This window comes from Argiope bruennichi, chromosome X1 (assembly GCF_947563725.1).
Source record: "Argiope bruennichi chromosome X1, qqArgBrue1.1, whole genome shotgun sequence".
NCBI classification, from domain to species: domain Eukaryota; kingdom Metazoa; phylum Arthropoda; class Arachnida; order Araneae; family Araneidae; genus Argiope; species Argiope bruennichi.
This window is the reverse complement of record NC_079162.1, coordinates 118,790,202-118,805,148: the sequence shown is the minus strand read 5'-3', so window position 1 is coordinate 118,805,148 and position 14,947 is coordinate 118,790,202. Positions and strand designations below refer to the sequence as shown.

Here is a 14,947-nt window from a genome sequence, read left to right as displayed (position 1 = left end):
TATTTCAATGTAGATAATTTGGCAAGAAGGTAGCATACAAATTTCTGGATACCGATAAAAAATTCTTTATTTTCATTTTGTGCTGATTTTTTGCAATTAATACAGAAGTAATTTTTTAACACCAAATTAATCAGTGTGATTTTTTTTTTCCAGTATATTATAACTGGCAGTTTTGGAGGCCACGTTCACGTCCAGCAAACTTTAGTGAAGACATCAGTATAACATATGTTGGTTCTTTTTATTGAGCACTTTATTTAGAGAGAAATATCACTGTTATAATCTGATACAACAATTAGAGTTTAAAAAATATATTTTATTAAACATTTCTAAGAAAATTGACTTTTATTCATATGAAAACATCCATTTATCAAACTTACATGCATATAAAAAGTATATTTTGTGAATAATAAAACCAAGACAACCAAGTAAATAAATATCACACCCATCAAGTTCTAAACGCCACCTAAATATATCCAAATCTGTAACAAAACAATAGTGCAATAATGGACGGAATCAAAATGAAATGTACAAAATGAGATTCACATCACTAACATCTAGAAATTATGTAATAAAAAATCAATGTATATTAAAATATACACAAAAATAATGATACACTATTATTACAAGGAATGTATCACATTAAAATACTTTCTGTTTTGCAAAATGGAGGTAGCCAATACATAAGTGACAACCATCTAAGAATATAACTGACTAAACTGTACATCAATTTGTAGATTGGATAAGGTTAACAATTTTGCAGTCGAGCTAATATTCCACACCCCATTATTTTTCATTAAAACTAGAACTATTTAAAATGTAAGGATACATTATGTAAAATCAAATGTTTATGTAAATAAACTCCTGAGTGATTGGTTGAAAATCTTAAATCAAGATTCCATTAATGAAACATGCTTTAAGGCATACATCTTCCTTGAATAAAAACTAATCATTCATTTAAAAAAAATCTTCAACATTTAGTATATATAACAAAATATCTATAGATCAGTTTCTAAAATGATATTTAAAAATAAACAAACTTATTACAACAAAAATAATTATATATTTGTTGGAATGTAGAAAATGCCCGTGATTGCACCATTGGTCAAACTCGCAAAAGCAATATGTCACTTCATCCCAATGTTCACTGAAAAAAAAGTCAAACAAATTATAAATAATAATCAAAGGGGATTCCTTACAACTTACTATAAGCTGATAAACAATTTGAATGAAAATTACTTCATCCTGACTTGACATTTTCTTGAAAACTTTATCTTTTCCGAGGAAACAATTCTCTAGCAGTTACTGAATTAACTAGCACCATTTAACTTTTTCTTACGATGAAAGGATATCTAATCAAAGTTCAGAATTCAATATCAAAAAATTAAATGAATCAATCTTAATTTATAAGTTATTGAAAATCTTTCAGATCAAGAAACATTAAACTTACAAAGCACAACGAAATTATGTACAGGGTGACAAAAAAAAAATAACGGGAGGTGTTCATAGTCCTGTAGCGTGTTATGTACTGGACGAAATATAATAAAATTTGGCCACCATACACATTAAAGTATGCGGTTTCGATTTATCACGAAAAAAAAAATTAATACCAAAAAACACTGATCGGAAATCCTGGCCCTGCAAGCGCATAATGTGAAAAAAAAAAAAATACATAACTGCCAATGGAAACACAATAAATAACACACCAAACACCAATAAAAAACGTTTATTATAGCAACTTACAAATTTGTCTCAAGGTGATCATCAGGCTGATGTTTAATTAATTGCATGTGGTACACGAGGTTTTCGATGGTGGCTCGCAGCATATTGACATTTATTCGTCTGACATGTAACGTTATTTGTTCTTTTAAAGTAGGAATGTCGGGAGCATGTCCTTGATACACAATGCCTTTCAAGTAGCCCCATAACCAGAAATAATCCTCGGCCTGGTTGTACACCAAGAATTCCTGTTGTTTCAAATCTTTCTACTATTCTTCGTAAGTTAGTTATGGTCATCGGTCCTCTACGTAACTATTTTAACCGCCAATATTCACGAAGAGCAGCACTGACATTTTCATCCCGCTGATAAAACAGCTTGACTAATAAAACACGCTCACGTAGTGACAACGTCATCTACGGGCGAATTCTTGCACAATGACTTAAATTCCAGCAATCCTTCCTTTTATCTTCGATATCATGTCAGAAAGTACTCGTACATGCAAATTACATAATGAAGTTTTCGATCGCAGAGCCAGAATTTTCACTATCGGCGTTTTTTATACTATTTTTTTTTTCCTTGATAAATCGAAACGGCATACCTTTATGTGTATGGTGACCAAATTTTGTTATATTTCGTCCAGTACATAACCTGCTACAAGGCTCCGAACACTTCCTGTTATTTCTTGATCACCTTGTATAATAATTTATATATGTCAATTTAATAAACCTTTTGCTGTTCCGTAAAAATCTGAAACATGCATGACACTAATATTTCAGATAACTAATTCATTAATTTTATATCAAAAGTACACAGCTTATATTATCCTGTTAAGAATTTTTCCCCCTAGAAGCATGCAATGTAAATTAGCAGTGTCAAATGTCATATTCTTGATACCAATCCTGAAATCAAGTGCAAAGAAACCCACCACAATAATAAAAATAGCTCTTATTTCATTTTTGGTGCACTACTCCCCCCCCCCCCTGAACGTAGCAATTCATTAAAATATCAAGGGTTTTTTTTTTTTATAATTATGGTACTTTACCGTCATATATGACAAATTGAAAAACTGAAGAATATGCAAAATAAGCAAAAACCTCAGCTAGATTGGAAAGCAGATGACTAAATATTTTTTTTAATGTTATTTCAGAGAACTGATTTTGCCATGGTCATCAATATTCTTCAACTTATTTTATCCTGCAAATCTATGCATCATAGTTTGCAAGAAACCTTATTTATTTTTTAATGTAGTTGGAGCTTTTAACACACCTCTTATTTAGTGACTCTTGCATAGAAATTTTAAAATCTATTCATTTATTCCAAGAATTTTTTGATAACTTTATACTTACTTTTTAATTTCAAGCTGAGTTATATGATTTTCAACATATACAGCAAGCTTTGGTTGTTCAGCTGCTTTTCTGCATCCATCATATCGATCAGCAGGAATATCTTTCTTTTGCCCTTCCAAATTTGATAAGCAATCTCGAGTAATAAATTTATCCACTAAAACATATCAAGGTGAAATGTAAGATAAAATTAAAAATTCAATCTGAAGTAAATTTAAATTGCCATGTTTAGTTATTTTTATGTTTAAAGCATGCTCTAAATTAGAAAAATGTTTTGTTTATGTAAAGGTTAAGATCACAATAAAAAGAAAAAAAACTTACCTCCTTTCCTTTCGATGATTTTGACACATTTATCATCTTCACGTGGACAGGTTATTGCATGATGAATGCGCCAGTCAACATAAAATTCCTCACATCCAGGTTGAGAACTTACACAACTGTAGCACCATAGATCACAAGAAACTAAAAAGCATGAAAAATCTTGTTGCACATGCTTACAATAATATATAATAAGCTGAGTTCATCTTACTAGTCTCATAGCATAATAATGCTCAAAAAGTCACAGAGGTTTTAAAGCATTTTATATTCATTTTACTCTTAAATTTTAAAATGCTGTGATTTTTTCATCAGGTATCTAGAGGGGAATTCCACTAAGTATGTCACAATTATCCCATGAGAAAAATAGAAATATAACATTAATGTAGAGCAGTATAGTCACATTGCTGCTATAAGGAATTATAATTTCTACAAACAAACTGAGAGAAAGTCAAAACTATGAAGCAGTCTATTCTAAATGTAATAGAGTAAGCTGACATAAGATAAGAAGTTAACATCTGCATAAATTCAAATACATTATTTTAAAGTCACTTGTTTTTATATAATATACAAGGTGTAGCAAGAAATTGGAACAAGTATTTATTTCATTAATTATTGCAATTAGACACATACCTCCAATTGTGAATTTTCATAAAATAAGGTACTCAAATGTGTAAAAATACTCTGGCTTCTGTACAGGGAAATAGTAAAAAAATTACAAAAATTAAATTTTTGTACGACTCACGTAACGAAAAAGCGTCAATGAATAAAATGTTTTTCCTACATTCATCTGTAAAGATATAAAGTTTCATGTTAACACCACTATACTAATAGGTATAGAAATAGTCATACTAATAGTTTAAAGCAAATTTATTGACTTAGATCATTTACCCATATTTCTGATCTGTGTTTGTGCGATGGTTTTGTTTTAATTTTCAGAGATAATATACATATGACGAAAATGCACTTAACATTATTAAAAGGGTAGTGTCAGAAAATAATATCTCATTTATTAACTTTCATTAAATTTAAAAAAAATGGTTATATAATACATTAACTGATGTGCAGAAAAATTTGCTCAAAATAAATACCTTCAACAAAGTTGCATTCTTTTGACAATACTTGCGCATATGCGATTGAGTTCATCACTTGTGACTTAAGATTTTTGAATTTATTGACGAAGATCGAGAACGTGCACTGCCAAAGCCAATTCATTCCTTAGTTCAGACATAATGTCAATCAAAACTGAATGAATATATCAGTCACCATTCAGTATAATGTTGTAAAAAAATGGAAACAACTAAAGAGTTTCTAAAAATGCCACACAATACGTTTATAGAAAAATGACTCTGATGATGGACATCTCGCACGAAGAATGGATTTTACCACTTCAAAATTGATTGGTTTGAAGTTTAATGCTTCTACCTCGATTAAAGCATTCAACTGTCCAAATTGCATTTTTCTGAAAGGAAGAATTTGATTTTACACAAAATGAGGCCTAATTGTAAAATTCTTGGTGTCAATCTGAAGTTGTTAATGTAAATATTGTAGAAGTCCATGGACTGTGCGAATACTATATGGATGCCAGTTATTGAGTTGAAATAATTTTTACATTTTCGACTTTGGAATGTTGAGTTCTGAACTGATTGTTTGTACATTAGCATGAGAGTAGCTTAAAAATAAGCCAAAGTGTAATTTCTAAACGTTCTGTAAACACACTTCATTGAAGGATTCCAGGAATTCGGAAAAAGACTTTTGTATTCTACAATTAGATCGACGTGACGATTACATACAACATAAGCCGTCAGCATATCCAAATGTTCCTTACACAAGTGCAAATAAAGAATTTTATTGCTCAGAGCTTCAGTGCTTCTCCGAGATATCTTAAATGTTCAGTTTCTTTTTCCTTCTTCATAAAAGGAAAGATGTAACTATCAACCAATTAAAGTGAAAACATGAACGATTAGCATATTCATTTGAAGTTAGGAGGATCAAATGAAATGCTGCCAGACAAATATTTGCATATAACAGTTTCTCTGTATTGAACAAATTTGCATTTCTGAAATAAAAATTTCATCTAAATATATTATTAGTCCCTCTAAATTAAAAAAATAAGCATCTCTCTGCAAATTTCATAGACAGAAATATGAAACTATATGTGTGCACAGAAAAATCTAAAAGACACAATTTATTTATTAATACTTTTAAACTATGGGAGACGTAAAGAAATTCAATTTTTCTACTATCCCTATCTACAGAAACCAAAGTAATCAACATTTGGCCACCAAAGTAATCAACCTTTGGAAGTATATCTCAAATTGCAATAGTAAAGGAAATAAAAGCTTGCTCCATTTTTTGGGACATCCTGTATAAATTATTTAAAATAAAATTTCTGCCATGTTAAATAGCGTTCAAAAATTTACAAAAAAAAAAAAAAAAAAAATGTTATGCCCTTTTTTTAATTAGATATGATCTCTTTTATATCTTTTCAAAACAGAATACAAGGTATTAAATGCAAATTAGACAAACATTTGCATATTAGCATGAACCTTTAACATGTGGGTCTTCAAAAGGGGGAGTGTGTTAAATCCACGTAAAATGCAAAATATAATGACAACCCTTGGATTGAAATAAGTCAAATCCACAGTAGTTTCTTTTAAAGTGACATACAACAGACAGAATCTTTTTAAACAAAAATTCCATTATATATTTTTTTTATTTTAATTCAGTTTAAGGTTTGTAAAATACCCCAGCATCAGCATTTTAATGATTTCTTTTAATTTAAAATATGGTTAAGTCAACAAGTTCAAAATTACACTTTTAAGATGAAGATTTATGGAAATATTCAGATTTTTTTAACTGCAAGTAAAAATGTCATGAGAATAATGTAAAAGTTATATTTTGAATATATAATTTACAAAAGTTTTAAGACCATCAACAGAAAATCAGATTTTATGGAATTTCAAAACAATTCCATTAAATCTGAAAGAATAGGGACTTTGATATATTATTTTTGCTTAAATAACTTTGTTAGGCTATTTTTAAAAAAAGAATAAAATAGCCATACAAAGTTATTTAATGAAAGTAACTATTTTTTGGCACCTCCTTCATTTTAATCACAGCTGCAATCCTGTTAAGCGTATCATAACAGACTCGCGGTTAGAAATCTGTACACCAGACATACTTTAATGCTTGAACAAATGAAGCACCTGATGATTGTTTTTCCCCGACTTTATTTTTCATAATACACCATAGATTCTCCATGAGATTCAAATTTGAACTATCACTTGGCCAGTCGATCACTAGAATTTTCTCTGCCGTCAGAGCGTTTTTAATATTCCTAGATCTGCGACTTAGATCACCCCTCGTGCATGAAAATTAAACATTCATGAATATTCATGTGAAATTTTAAATTTTCACATAACAAATTAAGGTAGGTTTCATGTGGCAAAGCAGCGGCACCAGACATAGACACTGCATGTCATATCATCTGGCTTTCATAGTATATATCGTATATCTATCTTTTTCCTCTTTGGCACCGAAAATCTGTACCAAATGCAAAAAATTGCAGCATATTTGACTTCCGCCTTTTTTTTTTCTACTGTAAATAAAATTGTTTTTTCTTTATTTTTAATTATTTTTTAATTATTAATAATAATATTTTTTTTTACCCACAGTTTTTACAGTTACCATCAACTTTATGGTTTATGTATATTTGAATGTTTCAAAATGTTATCTTGAGATTATCGATGTTGTACCATTTGAAAATAATTTATAAAGAATACTTTTATTAAAAAATTATCTCATCCCTACTTACTTCCCCCTGCATTGTCAACAGCAAAATTCAATGAATAAATGGTGATAAACGAGATGGACATGTATATTTATAATAGCAATATATGTCTAATGCAATCAACACGAGATGATGCAACAATCTGCAAAAATGATGAAATGTATTAAGCTACTGAAAATTAGCCGTAAGCTTTTGTAAACAACTGAAAAAGTTAATTCTAGGTATAATACAACTTTGATCAGTTGGTATATACCTTAGAAGTTCTTAAAAAATTATTGGAGAAAAAAACGACAATCATACGAACTATTCGTTTTTAAAAAGTGAATTTACCTTTTATAAAAAAGTAATTAGAACTACAGAATATGTTGTTTTTTTAAGTGTATTTATTAGAACTACAGAAAAAGTCTACCAGATTTCTATATTAAAATTTTAAAAAGACTTAAAGACTTTAAAATTACTCTGTACCTAAAAAAATTAGAAGTGTTATTTTGCTAACCACACTGCACGAAGATACAAACAAGATTTCGGAAAAGCTGATATAACTGTCTTCTTCAATTTGTTCAAAGGCCAGTAGATGACCAGTAGAAGTAATAGAAGTATATTCCTGAAATAAATTTCAAACAGATGGCCTATAGGAATAATTTTTCATTTATGAGCAGTGACACCATCAATTTTTGTGTGTTCTTTCAACAAAAGAAGCCACATATATAATTTTTTAAAAAAGGAAAATAATACATTAAAAAGTTAGCTCATGACATATAGTAGCAAGCTTTTTTTTTTTTTTTTTTTTTTTTTTTTTTTCCCTATTACATATATCACAGCTTCATGCATTGCGTAGAGTTTTGTTTGGAATCATACTATTCTCTAGTTGCAGCTTGACCATCCCATCATACAGTTTTGTGTAATCCTGCAAAAACCATAGGTGGTGCTACCCTTTCATTTGGAACCATGAATATATTTACAGGCCAGAGGACAGCATGTTCTAAACAGAGCTCTAGGCAACACACAAAATTATGATAAAGAAAATAGAGATATTTGCAACATCTGGAGTAATAGCCAGTCCAGTCGCTCAGCCTTTAAGTCTCTCAAAACTACAACAAATTACCTAAATACGATCAAATTTTTATTTTCCAACATACAAACATAATTCTAAACTGGATTAAAGCTAATAATAGCCATTTCAGAAACAAAAAAAAACAAAAAAAAAAAGCTTAATACAATAAATTACTTGAAGAAATTGTTAACTCAAATGTCTGTAGAATCCTAGGAAAGAGAATGGAAAGAGGGAACAACTAGCCACCATACTTTTGATATCTTACTCAAGGTAACACTGATTTTTAGGCAACAGTTTAGGAATGAAATTCTATTCATAAATGGACATGCCCCATTTCAAAGCTATTTTGATAGATTCAGAATTGCTGAGCCGGACAAATTTGCATGTGATCAAGAAAACTCATCCGTCCATTTTGACAGCTCCTACCTTCTTACTAAATTCCACCATATCAAAATTTCTCTAAATATTCATAAAATTAACTGACTTTGAAATCTTGTTTCAAATCCTCATTTAAGAAGAGTGAACAACAAATATTAGGCAATTCATGCAGTCCAATGAGCAGCAGCTTAGATGCTGAAATACAAATTTGTCACCATTACACAAGTACAAAAACTCTGGCAAAACACTACAATTCTACAGATGATACTTTTTTTAAATCTCGTTTCATTTTATTCTTTTTATGTATTTTTTTTAATTTCAAGAATACAAATTAATATGTTTAAATTAAACATATTGATATGTTTATTATCCTTTGTTACTGGACTTCACAACTTTTTACACACACATGCATTTTCAAGTATTAATATTATATTCTTTTCCATTTCAAGAATCTGCGGTTGTAGCCTTGACTGCTCTTGTTTGAACCCTGCTATCCTCTATACAGAAAAACACACTTTAAAGTTGTTAATCTTTCCTTTCATTTTTATTCACATATTTTTTTCATGATTTTTTATTTGAAATTTTATTAGCACTTATCTCGTTATTCTAGAAAAAATATTTAAGCAGTAGGTGAAACTTTCCTATTTGCATATATTTATACAAATTTGGATTTTCCCTTTTATTATGCAGGGGACAGTAAATAGGGGTGAGATATTTTTAAATAAAAGTTTTTTTTTATAAATTATTTTCAAATGGTACAAAATTGATAGGCTAATCAATTCGAACATACATAAACCATAAAGCTGATGATAATTTTTAAAATATAAGTTTTATAATCGAATTAAAATAACAAAAAAAATGTCTCATCCCCTCCTTTATGTAAGGAAGGGGCGGAAATGTTTTCAAAAGTATATTATTTTTAATAATGCACATTATTTTCAAAAATATTACGGGAAAAAAAACAAAAATTATTTCACTCATGTACCTAAGGTTTATTGTATATTATAACACTTATCTAACATTATATTTTTAGAAGGAAAAAAATATGCTGGTGCAAGACTAGTTCCAGCAACCATCTTTCGTGTGTGTAACTTTGCTATAATCTCTACCTCATAGAACAATCAGTTTATTATGAGAAAAATAGTTTCATTTTTCACATAAAGACTATTTTAAATATCACCATATTACCATCTTTGCCCCCAACTCTATTTCTTGATTAAAAATTCATCTTTTCATCATTTAGTTTGTAAAATCATTTAACGTAACAGATGACATCTAAAAATATTATCATGATTTCAATTTTCCTATATTCTTTTCAAGAGATAGTTTGGAAAAGTTCTTTTCAAATGCCATTACTCCAGTATTTTTCTTTTTTTTTTTTTTCATGGTGATTTATAAATTCAGTTTGAGGTAAGAGTTAACTTAATTCTTTAATTTGAGCATTTTCCGAAGTGACTGACAGTGACAACACTGACAAAAGCTAATTTTTTTCATGCACATAAGTGTTTGTGCAAGTTAAATATTTTTAAAATTAAATATATTGCCAGGAAATGTTTAAAACATTTTTTATAAAAATTGAGTAAACATAGAAAAAAATTTCTATAACAAAATGATCAGTATCATTGAAAAAATAATTTTTTAATGCTAAGATGATATAAATCTCCTTTTTGTGCTGTAATATTTTTGGAAATTATAGAAGGAATGCTCCAAAATTTTGCCTGTGTTTTAATAAATTAAAATCTAAATTGCAGATTAAAAAAACAAACACCTTTAAAGTGTAAAATTCCCACCTTCCATAGGGTGTGTGTATGTATGTATAAGCCAAGTTTGATAGCTCTAGATCAAACGATCTTCTCCTACCATACACACATTTATCTTTATTATAAGCACAGGCGAGAATAAAAATTTCTCAAAAGAATTTTTTTTTCCCCCAAACTCTTTGAATTTATTAAATTTTCTCACTAACAGTGTTTCCCAACTCATTAGATTTTGTAAGAAAATTTTCTGGCTTGTCGAACAAGTGTACTACTTTTATGTTCAATTTTAGCAATTGTTTCTTTTAATATTTTTTTAACAAATTAAATCTGACTAACTTTATTCGAGCCATTGGTAGCTATTCCTCGAAAAAAAATTAGGCAATATTTTTAATGAGCTGATGCTGCTAATATTTTCAATACTTTAGTAATGTTGATCGAGTGAATTCCACCAGACTTCTGTTGTGAAACATATAATATTTCTCAATCAAATTTGCCACTTCAATATTTTCGTTAATGCTGTATCCTCTTTAACAGATGCTAGTCTATGAAAAAGAATGAAAATAATTTTCAAAACTACTAAATTTATTTCTTTAACATAAAGGATTAAAAAAACTCTCTAATTGCATTTTTTCACATTAAAATTCTTGAAATCAATTAAAAAATTATTTGAGCAAAAAATATATACATTTCATGAAAATGACATTTTTATCCTTTCTAAAGAATGTACAACACAGAGCATGTTTCCTTATTCTCACACTCACTAGCTTTCTGCCAAAACATTTCTTACTGAGGCATAATTTACTGGAGATCTACCTGCATTTTAACATTTGAGAAACAGTATACCAACAATTATGCTTCAAAAGCATATAATTTAATCGAATATTTTGTTTTTAGAATATAAGTCTTTCAATAATTTGTTCCCTCTTAACTCTTGTACTCATTTCATAAAGAGAAGAACTTGATACATTATTAGAAAAATGAAACATAGCACAAGTAGTTTACAGAAGAGATAACATCATCTAAAAAACTTTTCTTTCAAAACTCTAAAAAAACATAATCATTGTTTTACTAGCTTATCTATATCAAATGTATAAAAAGGTAAAAATGGGCCATCACTCTGGTACATTTTATGAAGTGGCTTAACCCTTTATTTACTGACAGTACTTTAAAGTACCATTTAAATCCGGCTGTTATCTACACAATATGACTATTTTTTTGAGCAGTATTTGAAAGAGCGTGAAAAATGTTTTCCCCATAAAAAGCAGTAAATATCATCCAAAAAATAATATAAAATTTTTTTTATCATTAATTTAATTAGTTAAATTATTTTAATTAAATAAAAATGTTTTTTTCCTGCATTTATTCTGCACCAAAACTTAAATAATGGTTCAAAAATAAATTTGAAAAAATAATGGTGAAGTAATTTGGTAAATAAAGTTTTAACATGCTCTAACACATGTGAAACAAGTAGAAAATATCACCCCAAGACATTTCTACATATTCCCTAATATAGATGTTATCATCATCCCTCCTATATAAAAATTATGGACCTTGGATAAAATTGTGAAAGCCACAAACAATCAGATTTTTATTTTCAGTCATGCACATAAGCATTTGCAACATAGTAAAAAAAAAAAAACACAACCGAATAAGCATTTTTAAAACTTTTCGGCCAGCCAATTAAAACCAAAATTGCCACAGAGCTACAATTTAGTGATGAGACATCTTACAACATTTCAACAATTTTAATTATTATGTTTTTAAGTAACCTCATTTATATGCATGTAAATGTACAGATCGACAGATGATGGATTCGTTTCAAAATTTGATACAAATTTATGTTTTAAATTCCAAAACTGTGAGCTAAATTTTATCAATCTATGTGATTTTTATCTTTGTGATTGGTTTAAATGCACTCGGACAGACAAAAAAACTTACTGTGAATGGATTTCACTTAAAATTGGATGGAAATTGACAAACTTGGTGCAAAGACAACATACAAAATTTTATGTTTCTAGCTTAAATCATTTTTGAAATCACAAATAGACATAATTTCAAAAATGTGTTTTATGTGGCTTGAATTGTTAAGAATGGCCAAAATCTGAAGCAAGACTTTATTTCTTCTTCTTGAAATTACAATTCTTTATTTTTGAATACTTCAGATATAAGCAGGTGTAATCATTAGCTGACTGGACACTCTCATTTGTGCCCTGCTTCCGAGAAGCCCCACAAGAGAGTTCAGTCTATTCTTAACTCAGGTGAATGGCATATCTAGGATAAGGCAGAAAAGACACGTGGCTTTATTGCTATTACAAAAAGCTCCAAGTTTTTAAGTTCTTATTGTAGATGTAATTTGGGTTGAAGTGTAGTTTAGTGTGCCCCCTTCCAAGTTTGTTGCCAATATACCAACCCAACAAAATGATCTTATAGTAATCCTAATGCTGCTTTGTTTACTACTTTTTGCAATGGTTGAGTAGTATATGAACTACAACTATCCTATGAAAAATGTTAAATTAAAAATAATTTTAAAAAATAAAGATTTAAATCAAAGATTTTAATTTAGTTCTGTATTACAATTAAAAGTTTTTTTTTTTCTTTACTACTAATAAGACACTACAATTTTATTTTTAATGTGAATATGAACAGAAAATATTTATTATTTTGCAATTTTTAACTGTTGGTTTGGGCTTTAAAAAAATCGTCTGAATTCTTACTTTAAAAATCTGCAATGGAATTTCTTGCAGTTCTCGTAATTCTTTTTGTGCTCTGATGGTTCCCCTGATAATTTGTTATATTGATAATTCTGCAAGAATGGATATTTGGTGAATGGGATGGCAGGAAGTATTTTAAACCTGCAGAAGGGATGAAGGGTGAGCGGAATATATATATTTTACGAGTTGAAGAGGTTAAGAAAGGAATGTTTGTTTGCATGTACTGTTTCTGCTATCCACACAATCCTTATGTCCAATGTGCTAGCGAAGCTACTAGGTTCCTGCTCCTAGTGAAGCCGTAGGAAGTTGTTTTTAAGTTAAAAAATTCTGCCTTGTGCCTTCTTCAGATGCCGAAAGGCATCACATGCTCTAAATTTTGCTTAATACAACAGACCGGCACAGCCAATTTGAAAAACTTGTTTATTTCTAAACTGTTAAGATAAGCAACGACTGCGATCCCAACAGTTAAAAAAATTTAAATAAAAATCTCAGATACAGATTTAATAAATCTCAGATTAAAATAAAAATTACAATACTTATCTGTAAAGATCACAATTTTGATGCAGAAAGTGATAATCGTAACTTTTTCCAGAAGTGTTTGTTTATTTTATCCGCCATCTTTATTGGCGACTTCGCATCCTTCGCACAGCAAGGGGCACACTAAACTACACTTTTACCATAATTTCAAGGTTTTTCTCTCACACACACACTTTTTTTTAATATGTTGATGAATTTGACATGGATAAATATTTGGAAAAAAATCTCTACAGCAAATTGAAACGAGTCAAGCACTTGATATTTGGAAACATGAGTTAGTAATATCATTTAACAAATTAAAAAATATATATAAGAATGGACAGTATATAAGGAAAATATAATAGAATACTAGTCGATAAGTTTTAATATCTATTTTTGAAATAAATTATAGACAGCCCAGAGGTTAGCAGTTTTCTCCTCTCCATAGGTGTGATAAAAATATTGTCAATTTTATCCTATTAGATTACTGTTATTAATTAGTAAAGATAATATAAATTTTTAAATTCTAAAGGGATTACATTAAACGACAATTACTATTTAATGCAAGACTTATTAAATAACTTGTTTTAAATTCAGTGTTGTATAACTAGTTACCAACTGGGTTTAATTAAAGGATACAATACAACTGTTAACCTGTAATTCTTAAAAGGAGATAAATTACATAATATGGTAATCTAATTGTATTCTTAGTTAATATGTAGCGAATTTTCAACAATTTGGCAGAGATCGGCAAAAAATCTGTAACATGTTCTTTAGTTTTACTCTAGAATTACTGGAAGAATCATTTGGGTCAGATTTAGTATAATATGTTATTAATTTGGCATAAATAATAAATAGGGATAGCATAACTACCCTTGTGCTCTCCGAGGTGTGTTCTCGAATTAATATAATACATGCGCAACATGTTAGACGATATTTACAATAAAATAACGTGAGTCTAATATATTTTTCAAAATTTGTTCACCTAAACATTAAGAGATCTGATATAATGAGCATTGAGGGAGGAGAAAACATACTCCTGGAACATATTTGTGGGAAGAAACCTCCATAATATTGAAAAATAACACTGTCCGAATAAAACCAGAAAAATACACAAACGTAAACAAACATTATGAATATATGCAACACAGACAAACATAAAATTACAATTCACAGAGAACAAATCCTGTGTACACAAACCTAAAGTAAAATAAACGTTGAAATAATTAAAACAATTACAATAATTTAAAAAAATTAAAAACTTACTTTGCGAAATCGATATTACAAATATCAACAAACGAAACATTTTGAATAACAACCACACCTCGGTTTATTTATGTTTAACGATGCCATCAAAGCTAAC

At 29.0% G+C, this 14,947-nt stretch overlaps 2 protein-coding genes across 2 annotated transcripts in view; one reads left to right on the top strand and one right to left on the bottom strand.

Annotated features, from left to right (window-relative positions):
- LOC129958370 (uncharacterized) overlaps positions 1-335 on the top strand; it is a 15,827-nt gene extending 15,492 nt beyond the window's left edge. The window contains exon 6 of the mRNA XM_056070808.1: positions 154-335. Within this exon, the coding sequence (XP_055926783.1) occupies positions 154-245 (92 nt within the window). The 3' untranslated portion in view covers positions 246-335. The remainder of the gene's footprint in view (positions 1-153) is intronic.
- On the bottom strand, positions 42-14,947 carry LOC129958371 (uncharacterized). Its single transcript, XM_056070809.1, has 4 exons — positions 14,851-14,947; positions 3,382-3,522; positions 3,064-3,217; positions 42-1,144 (listed from the first exon to the last, which is right to left on the bottom strand). The coding sequence occupies exons 1-4, from the start codon at positions 14,888-14,890 to the stop codon at positions 1,003-1,005; spliced, it is 477 nt and encodes a 158-aa protein (XP_055926784.1). The 5' UTR covers positions 14,891-14,947; the 3' UTR covers positions 42-1,002.